The 12,519-nt window shown below is 42.8% G+C and overlaps 1 protein-coding gene and 1 non-coding gene across 2 annotated transcripts; both read left to right on the top strand.

Annotated features, from left to right (window-relative positions):
• Positions 1 to 5,687: 5,687 nt before the first annotated feature.
• Positions 5,688 to 9,490, top strand: bloc1s4 (biogenesis of lysosomal organelles complex-1, subunit 4, cappuccino; the record flags this gene model as incomplete). The annotated part of the gene is given in 2 exon segments (XM_042346789.1): positions 5,688 to 5,822; positions 8,822 to 9,490. Coding segments are annotated over 2 exon segments (237 nt in total), but the record flags the coding sequence as incomplete, so codon positions are not given.
• A 936-nt stretch (positions 9,491 to 10,426) lies between these two features.
• trnat-ggu lies at positions 10,427 to 10,498 on the top strand. The gene has a single exon. It is a non-coding gene; the product is annotated as a tRNA-Thr (tRNA).
• Positions 10,499 to 12,519: the final 2,021 nt, after the last annotated feature.

The raw sequence follows: 12,519 nt of genomic DNA, 5'->3' as shown, positions 1-12,519 counted from the left end.
CCGCCAATGTGGGTAGGTTGGGCGGGGATCCCGCCCAATGTGGGTAGGTTGGGCGGGGATCCCGCCCAATGTGGGTAGGTTGGGCGGGGATCCCGCCCAATGTGGGTAGGTTGGGCGGGGAACGCGCCCAATGTGGGTAGGTTGGGCGGGGATCCCGCCCAATGTGGGTAGGTTGGCGGGATCCCGCCCAATGTGGGTAGGTTGGGCGGGGATCCCGCCCAATGTGGGTAGGTTGGGCGGGGATCCCCCCAATGTGGGTAGGTTGGGCGGGGATCCCGCCCAATGTGGGTAGGTTGGGCGGGGATCGCGCCCAATGTGGGTAGGTTGGGCGGGGATCGCGCCCAATGTGGGTAGGTTGGGCGGGGATCGCGCCCAATGTGGGTAGGTTGGGCGGGGAAACGCGCCAATGTGCCTCCAGATCAGTCCCTGCTCCCCTCAAAACTGCTGTCATCACCCCCTCCTCAAAAAAACCTTCCCCAGATCCCTCAAACCCCAGTGACTACCGTCCTATTTCTAACCTGCCCTTCCTCACAAAAGTCCTAGAACACGTTGTTGCCAATCAACTTCGCACACACCTCCTCCAACTCCCTCTTCGAACCTCTCCAGTCTGGTTTCCGCCCACAGTACAGAGACTGCGCTTGTGAAAGTCACAAATGACATCCTCTTTATCTGTGACCTGGGCTCACCTCCTCAACCTACCCGACCTCCCCCTAAAACTCTCCGAACCCGTACGCAACCTTGGCGTCAGGTTCAACCCCCAATTATCCTTCCTCCCCCACATCCGGTCCCCCACTAGCACCGCTTTCTTCCACCTCCGACATATTGCCCATCTCCGCCAGTACCTCTCTCCGAAAGCCCCTGAAACCCTGGTCCGTGCATTTGTCACCTATCGGCTGGACTATTCAAACATTCTCCTCGCCGGTCTCCCATCCACTACCATCCATAAAATCCAGATTATACAAAACTTTGCCGCCTGCATTTTAACCCGCAACAAACTCCGCTCCCTGTTTACCCGTCCTTGCCAGACTGCATTGGCTGCCTGTCCCAGAGAGGATCGCCTTCAAGATCCTCACTCTTGTCTTCAAATCCCTCCACTCCTCTGCACCCCCCTACCTCTCTGACCTCTCTCCTCAAAACAGCACCTTTTGCCTTCGTTCCTCCGGGTCTGGCCTCCTTCTTGTCCCCCAAGCTCAACCCTCGGAGGCCGTGACTTCAGCCACTATGCCCCGAGGCTCTGCAACTCCCTTCCTCACTCCCTTCGCCTCAGCCCCTCTCTTCCTATTTTCAGGTCTCGGCTGAAGACCTCTCTTTTCAGCCGCGCCTTTGGCCACCTTCCCCCCCCTCTCCCTGGCTCGGCCTTGGGATCCGTTACTGTAAAGCGCTCTGAGAAGCCGTCCGGCGTGGAGGGCACTATATAAATCCAAGTTGTTGTTGCTGTTGATTTCCTTTTTATTTTGGTCAGCCAAGTGTCTGACACATGCGGAAATCTATCACCATGCCTAAGAGTCTCCAAAGCCAACAGAATTGTCTGCGTTCCACCTACACATGGAAATTCCAGAGATATTTATTGGAATGGAATGCACACTCTCTTCCTGGAGGGAGAGATCCTGTTCACCTAATTCCGGGGAGTATTAAACGCAGGTTGGCCAAAGCCAAGGTTTTAGTGTGTGTTGGGGTACTACTGGAGTCTAGCTTTGATCACCGATGGTTTACTGCAATTGTATTCATCTGATTTAGGAAGGAAGACCTTTAGATCAGGGATGGCCAATTTGCGGCTAACAAGCTGTGACTATTGTACGCATGTGTAATGTGGCCCATGAGCCACGAGTTGGCTATCCCTGCTCCAGATGGTCAGCCTTATTTGCTTTCCTGTCTATTCTTTACGTTTCTGTGTGTCTCTAAAGTAGAGCTCCTTGCTCTGACTGGAAGACTGCTTTACACTGTTGGTAAGCGGGGCTATCCCAGGCTCTTTTGTAGTTAAAAAGAAACAGGCTATTACCCCCGCCAGCAAGACTATGGGCACCACAAGGGGAGTTGGGGTGTCAAAGTAGTAGGAGGTATAAACCTTTCTGTGCTTCAGAATTAAATAGTCTCAGATAATAATAATAATCCTTGCATTTGATACAGAGTCTTATCCCGTCTTCGAGACGTCTCAAAGCGCTTCACAGGATGTACTATAAAGTGTAGTGGCTGTATATTTTGTAGGTGAAACGAGGCAGACAATTGCGCACAGCAACTCGTGGATTGAGTGACCAATTTATTACTTTTTTTAAGAAATTATTCAAGAGGAGCCAATTCCACAGTTCCCCGCCCCCCTCTCCCCCCTCCGCCCCCCACACCATTGACATCCATTGTCAGGACATTGAGTACTTGGTCAGTTGGGTGTAAAGGCTTTTTCTTATCTCCCCAAAAGTGTTGCTTCAATCACTAGTTTGCTGACCCCAGTAATGGAGGGCACATTTTAATCAAATTCTCAACCACTGCTCGAGCTTTTTTTGGTGGCTGAGTTTCACTAGCTTTAAGATTAGCCACCAGATGGAGCACTTATATACATAAGTTTGAGTATTTGAGTAATCTGCTGAGTGTTTGTACACTGATATATATAATAATAATCCTTGCATTTGATCTAGCACTTTTCATGTCTTCTAGACGTCCCAAAGGGCTTCACAGAATATACTGTAAAGTGAATTGATTGTATATTTGTGGGCGAAACACTTCAGTAAAATATTCAAAATTGTTGCACTTTGCCAAAAAAAATTCTCCTCCAAAAGGAACAGGCAGTTGAGTGCAGTTCCACAAGTGCTGGTATCAAATCACTCTGTCGCCCCACAGTTATTCACGAATGAGCCTATATTGAGAGTGTCAGGAGGATTAAAGTATCAGAGAATGATCCTTCTCTGAACTGTGGGGAACAATTCCATAGAGTGTTAGATTCATTGCCTTTGGTGTTTTGGGTCCCCTAATGGGATTTCCTATTATAATTGTGTATAAATACTCACTGGAATCTTTAACCCAAGGTTTTCCACGAATGCAGGGATTGGAATCCAAATTTCCTTCTCCCTTCCCTCCCAATCCCTAGCGAGGAAGCCCTTGATCAAACAATTATAGAACCTTTTGATCTGTTCCAAATAAAGATATTTTGTTTTTTCCGCTGATTATAGAAAACTGATATATTTGTCAGCAGTTTTAAAGGAAGTAATCGCTGGAAACTAGAGGGTAAAATGGTTAAAAATCTCTCATTTGGATCTTGTCCAAGAGATGCCTGTCTTTCCATTGGCTCCATATTGTTCACAGTCAGCAGCGTAATCTGATTCACTTATCTAAAGATTCAATTAATGCCTCTCATGGCATTATTTGCATCCACCAGGAGGCTAGTTCAATACAGGTATTAAAATAATTTTAAAATCTAGTGCCTTTTCCCAAACGTGTGACAAAATGGAATGTTTTTTCCATTAATCTTACTTCAATACCAATCCTCTGAACAGTAGTAAACTGCACCGCCAGCCAAACTATGTCTGTTCTGTGCAACATTTGTTGCCTACATACTGCGACTCTACTGGAGCAAAAGCAATATTTGTTTGTCTTTTCCTAATGTGTCCACCTTCTGGAGGAAGGGATAAATAGTAGTGACTTGCAATTCTGTCACCTAAAGCAGGATTCCGATGCCTTTTACCTCAAACAGTTTATAAATGTCATTCGAGGCTCCTGAGATTTAGTTTACAAAACAGTCTTGGGCACAGTCCTGGCATATTTTAGTTGATCATTATTGTGCTTGAAAAAGCACATTCATTCTATGATGCTTTCACGTTTACATTCCAGAGTCCCGTTGTTCCCTCAAATTTAATGTTGAGTGAAGAATATATTACTAAACAGAAAATCACTATAAATCAGAGATGCTGTATATGGGGTATATCTCCAGTCGCACATTAGGGGTGACTAGCATTTGAAGCTTTATAATATTTTCTTACTGCAGCATTTGTATTCTCGTGTTATAAGACTTGCTCTGTTTCTGTTTTTACTGTTCTGCTCCTTCCCACTACCTCTTGGGATCCTCTTTGTTTGCTCTCTTCTTGCGAGAGGAAATTCCACCAGTGTGAGTGGTGTTTGCTTGTTTGAGTGCAGTGGCTGTTAAATTCGGAGGAATTAGCAGCAGGTAGGTCATGTGAGGATGGAAGGGAATTAAGAGAGAAATCCTGGCACAGTGGTTGACATGGCAGCAGAAAGCATTTCAGGCTTAAAGGCCATGTATGTCCGAGTTCAGGTTTTATTATGTTATCCCAAATTTATCTTTTGGGGATATTTTGTCAGTTGCTGATCTGATAAAGTTTTGGTGATCAGCAGTAAAGTATGACTTTCTCTCAGGAGATTGCAGAAGTAACGATGGTATTTTGTACATGAGCTAAATTGTCTCTTGTTCTTTGTGGTACTGATCACATAACATTTCTTAACTTGTACGATCACTGTAACAGTAGCAAAAAGAACAAGTTTTCAAACAACCCAATCTGAGGGAACTTTACTGCAGCCAAGGAATGTAAATTTATTAGAAATCAAATGAGCTGTGTGTTTTACTTTGGTTTGACACGACTGTTGGATGAATAGCCTTTTGTAATTTAGTTTGTATAATCCTCATTTTTGCGGCAGACAGTGGCGCAATCTTATTGGATTTGAAATGAGAAGTGAATGCGTCTGGTGTGAATTGGTTCTGTATTGAATGTGACTTTCTTCTTTCATTTATTTCGCCAATTTCCTGATCAGTACTAGATACAGAAAGAGCTAGAAAAGTCATCGTACTTCAGTCACCTGTGACACAGCACTAATGATCCTAGTTTTAGTTTGATCAGTGTTGAGAATTGCTGTTGTCTGACCTGAAAAATATTATTTCTTCCCAGATTGGTNAAAAAATTAAATAGCTTGGATCTCTATGCTTTAATTCTGTTTTTACAGCATTTTACCTTCAGAAATTGGAAGATTACATTTTTCAACTGCTAGTTGAAAGTTAGTGACTAAATGGTAAATAAGCTGAGTTCACACAATGAAAGCCACAACTGTGATTCCATTCAGAAAAAACAGCTGCTCCCCAGCTTTAACCGTTCATGTGGTTATTACCATTGGATTGACCTTATGGTCCTTGTCAGACTTAATAAACAGTCACACTTTTGGTCACTGTAAAATGACAAGTTTAGCACAAACTCCTGTAGCTCAATAGTTAGAGCCCTTGGCTTGCAAGTGAGAGATAGGGGATTCAATTCCCGTCAGGGCGAAACGTAGGGCAAGTTTCGTTACTCCACACCCCTCTGTTTACCTAGTAGTAAGTAGGAGCCTGGTTGTTAGTCGACTGGCGTATCGCTTTTCTGGGGGTAATAATTCCTTCAAAAAAAAATTGGTCACTTCAATCCACGATCGTTTGTGGGATACTGCTGTGTGCAATTGGCTGCCGCGTTTCATCCACAAAATATAGTCAATTCACATTACAGTGTATTCAGTGAAGCTCTTTGAGACGTCTCCAAGATGTGATGAGGCTCTATATCAAATCTAAGGATTATTATTAATATAGAAACCTTTGAATTGACGTAAAATGTGATGATAAGGGTACTTGCTGAAGCAATTTTTATGTTCTCTTTAAAAGGGTAGTCGGTATTCTGTGTGTTTCAGATCCTTAACCAAATTATTTTAATCTACTTTTACAGGTCTTTGTGAAAATGATAGGACAGAACGTAGGTGCCCTTGATGAGCAAGTAACACAAGCAGAAGCTGAACTGGGGATGTTTCCAAATGCATTCAAAAAAATATTGCACTCATTTAGCGCTCAATCGTTCCTTAATGTGAGTTTTTCCTGCTGAATTTTTTTTGTAAATGGACGAAGCGCTGCATTCAACGCTGCACACTATCTATTTATTGAATGGTGTTTCTAATTCCTTGGAATTTACTAATGGAATTTACTAATGTAAATGGAATTTACTAATGTAAACTGGTGAGTAGACTGCATCTGCCTCTTTCTGTTTCAGGCAGTCTGTCGCTGCTTCACTTAGTGCGCACAAGATAGTGACAGATACAATAGTCTGACTGTCATGTCACTGATTCTAACTTCTCTGAGGGAAGCCAGATTGGTTGGAGATATATGAGCAATTTTAGCTGTTTTAAATTTTAAAAATTAAATGTGGGTGGGGGAAGAAACATTCCTTTTGAATCTTTAAAGCCCCTTGAACAATACTGTTTCTTTTATTTTGAGGTTGTGCCCAAGTACCTAATGTGATTATTGCTATAGATCAACTATCTCCCAAATTAAGCTGTTCAAAACAAAAGGATTACAATGACCATGTGGCAATTTAATCTATTTTGTTCCAGTTTAGCAATCCTGTGTTCTGATACACCTGTGCAGTCTGTGCAACTGCAGAGGTTCACAGTTGTTTCCTTGGTCACAGTTGTTTCCTTGTGCAGCTTCAGATATTGACCCTCATCAAGGGCAAAATCAGTTATCAATTGATTTTTACAGATAAGAATTGCATGAGTTTCTGACTAGACATTTGAGGCCGCTGAGCAGGAAACCAGAGCACCGTAACAAAGACCTAGGGACTCAACTCTCTCAATGTTTGATTGACCAACAACAACAAGATTGCATTTAAGGAGCGCCTTTTACATCCCAAGGCGCTGGACAGTTGGGTCGGTACCCGAGCAGGGGGGAAATGGTCAGGGTGAGGGGAGGGAAGGGAGGGAGGAGGGGGTAGAGAGTCGAGAGGGGAGCTGAAGGCTCGGTCAAAGAGAAAGGTCTTGAGGCCGGCCTTGAAGAAGGAGGCGAAGGCACTGGGGGATAGAGTTCCAGAGCCTCGGGGCTGAGAGGCTGAGGGCCCGACCACCGATGGTAGGGCGGTTGGGGCGGGGGATGCGGAGCAGACCGGAGCCAGAGGAACGGAGGGTACGGGCAGGTAGGGGGATAGTAGGTCGGAGAGGTAGGAAGGAGCAAGGCCGTGAATGGGACAGTACACGAGCTGCAGAGTTCTGAATGACCTGCAGCTTGTGGAGGGAGGTGGCGGGAAGGCCGGCGAGGAGAGAGTTCCCATAGTCCAGCCTTGAGGTGATAAAGGCGTGGATCAGGGTTTCAGCAGCGTGAGGGGTGAGGTAGTGCCGTAGTCTGGTGATGTTCCGGAGGTGATGGAAGGCGGTGCCAGTTGTGGTGCGGATGTGAGGGAGAAAGGACAGCTCAGGGTCGAACAAAACGCCGAGGTTCCTGACTGGCTTTGAGAGGTGGAGAGTGCAGCCTTGGATGCTGATGCTGTCAGCGCCTGAGGTGCGGAGGCGCTGACGCGAGCCAATCAGGAGGGCCTCAGTTTTGCGCACATTGAGCTGAAGACTAAATGTCCCTTTTTCATTGCGTTTTATGCTACTAGGGGTAACAAGATGGTGTACTCGTGTATGCCTAAGTACATAACTATTGCTATCAGTTACTGTTTAAACCATGAGCCCTATAGTTGGGTTACTGCCTTCTAATTTGAGAGAAATCTGTTACCGTCTATTTACACTGGTACACAAACAGATTAAGGCACCAAGGTTGGAAATTGCTTCAAATATTTGCAAGTTCTCATTGATGAAATTGTTGAGATCTGTTTTCATGAAGTCTATACCTTATTTTGAAAAATCGATGATTTTACATGAAATCGTTTTCAATTGAACTTCACTAAATTATAAATCATATTCACAGGGTGGTTATTTATAAGATGAGCAGAGCTTTTCTATTTACTTCCCCTTTTCAAACTGGATTTGATGAGTCTGCTGACTTGCAGTAATGTTGCCAATGGTGACGCTAATGAATGGACCACCAGACTGCTAGGAAAATGCCTGGTGACAACATCCTACTGCCTTGCACAACATTTTGTGGTGCTAATGACACACGGCATGCATTCTGAATCTAGTATGAAATGCAGATTGAACTATAGGAGTAGGTTCGCTTCAATCTTGTATGAATTCTGAGCTTTGCAGAACTGTACAGATACTGTTACAGAATAGATATGTCATTCACTTTTGTTTTCCTCTCTTGCATCAGCTGTATTTCTATACCCTCGCATCTCTCGTTCAGTTTCGGACCATGTTGTTTTGTAGTAATACTTTTACAATCTTCTCTTGTTGGCCAGTTGTTCTCGAACTGCTTACTTTCAGACAAGATTTGAATTCCGTGTTTCCGAGTCAATTTGCAGACTGCAGGTTCATGCCAGGATTTTTTGGGGGTCATGCAAAACTCATCACCACACTTAAGGTTATCCAAACCAAATGAGTTCCATGCATCCCGCCTATACATGGAAATTCCAGAGATAGATTGTTAAAATGGAATTGCTCACTCTCCCAGGGCAACATTGTTGGGAATAAATGAAACGCAGAACATTTTTAGGACAGACGTGGGAGGTCAAAAGTAGAATGGAAGGTTAGTAGATAGGTACTCTTCAGTTCTGCTTTATTTTACAATTAGCAAAAGTAGGGAGACACCATTGCAGAACATTTTGAACCCATAACCTTCTGATTCAGATGCAAGAGTGCTAATGACATGCATGATGGACCAGATTATGGATTATCTGTTGAAGCAATGAGCTTGTTATCATTCTATACTTACCTTCCTGGTACTCATTGTGAGTTTGTGACATTTCCCAATCAAAATACTCCGTAGGTGGTGTATGGGGTTAATCACATTTTTCTAAAGTTTACAAACGGATTGATAAACTTTTAAAAGAAAAATCCCATCCTCAAAATCCAAGTATTATATGGTGTAGAGACTGTGATATTTAGATCATCATCTGTTTTCCATTCCATTTGATCTGCTTTTTTTTTCTTGCAGAAATCATCCTCTCCAAAAAAACAGCAGCGAAAGTATGAACCTGCATCTCTCTTTAAAACAGAAGACTACTTTCCAGCAGAACATTCACAGTCACAAGAATGAAGCAGTACAAAGAATGGGTTACAATTGCCTAACATTTCTGGGTATAGTGAGCAATACGGATTCAACATCAAAATCTTTCATGAAATTGGGCAATGTTTACTGTTCCTTGCAGTCTAACATTCTAACTGTGGGAAATTACTTTGGATAATTTCAGGTAAAAGTAATGCTGCTTAAATGCTAATGGTAAATATATGAACATAAGAAAAAGGCAGATTTCTTAATCGTCTACTGATTTATATGTTTACATTAGTAAAAGGTAGATTCACGTGCTATTTTGATAACTATGCAGTTGAAGATTCCATGTCTTATCTAAAAGACTGGTGTTTGATTTTGTTGTACAGTATTCCTGCTAAATGCCAAGTAATTACTTTGCACTTTCTTCAAATATGTGCCTTTTTTGCCTTTAAAATTAAACTTCAATAGTTATTTTAAATACTGCAAACTCGAGAGGACAACAATTGCATGCCTAATTACCAGCACTAAAACACATATCTTTTTAAACTATTTGTTAGTATATTTATCACTGAATTTTGTAAATGAATAGTTTTTGTGTTGGAAAATATTAAACTGGTGTTCACAGTGTTACCAATTCTAATGATGCATATTCTTACTAGGTTTTGCTGTTCAATGGCATAGAGTACTTTAGACTACATTTTACCTTTTGAACTTTTATTAGCAGTTTGATTCGCAACATTGAAGTACTATTCTCTGATGCTACACTTGCCAAGGCACAAGACCTTTGTTTCCTGAGTTGAGAGCACTTTCAAATCACTGTATTGCTTCTCATACATTAGAATACATTAGAATATACAGCACAGAAACAGGCCATTCTGATCTATGCCGGTGTTTATGCTCCACATAGTAATAATAATCCTTGCAATTGATTATAGCGCTTTTCACGTCTTCTAGACGTCTCAAAGCACTTCACAGAATATGCTGTAAGGTTTCACCTGTGAGACTCCTCCTACCCTTCCTCAACTAAGCCTTCAAGCAAAACCTTCTATTCTTTTCTCCCTCATCTCTCCTAATCTAGCTTTCCCTTAAATACATCTATGCTATTTGCCTCAACAACTCCTTGTGGTAGCATGTTCCACATTCCCACTACTCTCTGATGGCCCCTGGTTTTGGTCTCCCCCATAAGTGGAAACATCTTCCCCATGTCTACCCTATCAAAACCTTTCATAATTTTAAAGACCTATCAGGTCATCCCTTAACCTCCTCTTTTCAAAAGAGTCCAAGCATGTTCAGCCTTTCCTGATAGATGTAACCTCTCAGTTCTGGGATCATTCTTGTGAATCTCCTTTGCACCCTCTCCAGTGCGTCTACATCCCTTCTATAATCCCTTCATTTAGAACAGGTGGGATTTTATTAAATAATTATATTGTCACAGGGAATGTCTTAGGATGTATAAATTTAAACCACATTGAATAAACCTGCTCAGGATAGTAACTCATTTTTCTAAATTAAGAAAGTCTGTATTGTGCAAATCCAAACCAATAGTGGAGTCCTGTAGCTCAGTGGTTAGAGCACTTGCCTGGTCAGCGAGAGACCTGGGTTTGATTCCCGGCAGGGTGAAACCTTGGGCAAGTTTCCTTACTCCACACGCCTGATAATAATCCCTCAAAAAAAATAATAAATTGGTCATTTCAATCCACGACTGTTTGTGGGACACTGCTGTGCGCAATTGGCTGCTGCATTTCACCCACAAATATATAATCAATTCACTTTACAGCATATTCTGTGAAGCGCTTTGCGACATCTAGCAGACGTGAAAAGCGCTATATCAAATGCAAGGATTATTATTATTACTAATAGATAGGTTATCAGTTGGTATTAATGTCCTGTATCATGCAAAATGCAATTACTGTTTTTTTTCCACTGGTTTTTCTTTCTGCCAAGTTTCATGTGGAATTTTATACATTTGCCTTCACACAGGTTCTCTTAGCTTCATGTCAGAAATGTGATTGTTAGTGACTAAGGGCCATAGTTTTATAAGGTACAGTGATAACTCGCCATCCCAAGGGAAATAGCTCAAATGACTACTTATCAGAGTTGGCTTTCGACAACAACAATAACAAAATTACATTTGTATAGCGTCTTTAACGTCGGGAGGACGTCCCAAGGCTCTGGACAGTCAGTTTTGGCCCAAGCTGGTTGTCGGGATTGGGTAGGGTGGAGGGCAGGGAGGCAAGCAATGTGATCGAAAGCACAGTCGAAGTGGAGGTCTTGACGGAGGCACGGGGGGGGGGGGGGGAGTGAGGCAGAGGGACTATGGGATGGAGTTCCAGAGGGTGGGGGCAGAGTGTCAGAAGGCCTGACCACCAATGGTGGGGCAGGCGAGGCAGAGGACATGAAGCAGGCTGGAGCTTGCTGAGTGGATGGAGCGGGAGCTTGGTGCAACCATGGATGGTGATGCTGTCAGCGCCGGAGGTTTGGCGGCGCTGACGGGAGCCAATCAGGAGAGCCTCAGTCTTGTTGACGTTCAACTGAAGAAAGTTAGCTCTCATCCAGGACTTGATGTCTGACAGACAAGAACGCCGGACAAGACGATGTGGGGGCTAGAGGAGAAAGCGTTTGTGGAGATGGTGTGAGCGGCACAATCTGAACCATTCAAGGAAAGAACAATGAAGGTTGAGGTGAGGTGGTGGATGAGGATTGAGTGGTCAACGGTGTCAAGGGCTGCACGGTACCACACGAATGACTTATGACTGAGATCCGGGCATATGTGATCAAAGGGAAGACTGAATGAATAGAGAAGTGTCTACAGGGAGAAACCAAAGAGTTGGGGGTAAGGGCAATTATTCAACAACAAATTGCATTGCATCCTTTCACATTGGGAGGATGTCCCAAGAAGCTGGATATTAAATAAATGTGGTAAGTAGTGTTCCTCAGGGCCAATACTTGAAACCCCTGTACATAAATGATTTGGACCTAGGAATGGAGAAATAAATCTAAAAGTTTGCAGATGATAATAATAATTATTCTTGCAAATTGATATAGAGCATTATCACATCGTTGAAACATCTCAAAGCACTTCACAGGATTATACTGTATAGTGGATTGAGCAAAACACGTCAGCCAATTTGCCCACAACAATGTCTCTTGAACAGTCATAGAATGACCAATTTTTTGGAGAGGATTTATTGGCTAGTACATCAGGAGAAACTTCTATTTTCGAATAGTGCCAAGGGATTTTTAATGTCCACCTGAACAGGCAGACAGGATCTCAGTTCAACGTTTCATCCAAAGGATGGTGCCTCCGACATTACAATACAACCCAGCACTACATTGGAGTTTCAAGCTCAAGTCAATACAATACAATAGGGAAATAAATGCCAAAGATTATTGTTTAGGTCCTTTTTTTGTATTTAACTATAATGCAGCTGCTTATAAATATAAAAAGACCGCAAAACACCCTTGTAAGTATAATTCAGCGCCTTACGACATTGTACCATGTAAGTGAAAAGGTCCCTTTGGAAAGCAAATCACAACACAGATCATTTTTATCTTAAAAAAGGTAGTTTGTATTACTATGTACAAATAATTACATCACGTAAAGCAAAACCAAACAGGAAATCACACAACATGGAAGTTGC

The sequence above is a fragment of the Callorhinchus milii genome, unplaced genomic scaffold, assembly GCF_018977255.1.
Source record: "Callorhinchus milii isolate IMCB2004 unplaced genomic scaffold, IMCB_Cmil_1.0 Scaffold2, whole genome shotgun sequence".
In the NCBI taxonomy this organism is placed as follows: Eukaryota; Metazoa; Chordata; class Chondrichthyes; order Chimaeriformes; family Callorhinchidae; genus Callorhinchus; species Callorhinchus milii.
This window is presented reverse-complemented; position numbering and strand designations above follow the sequence as displayed.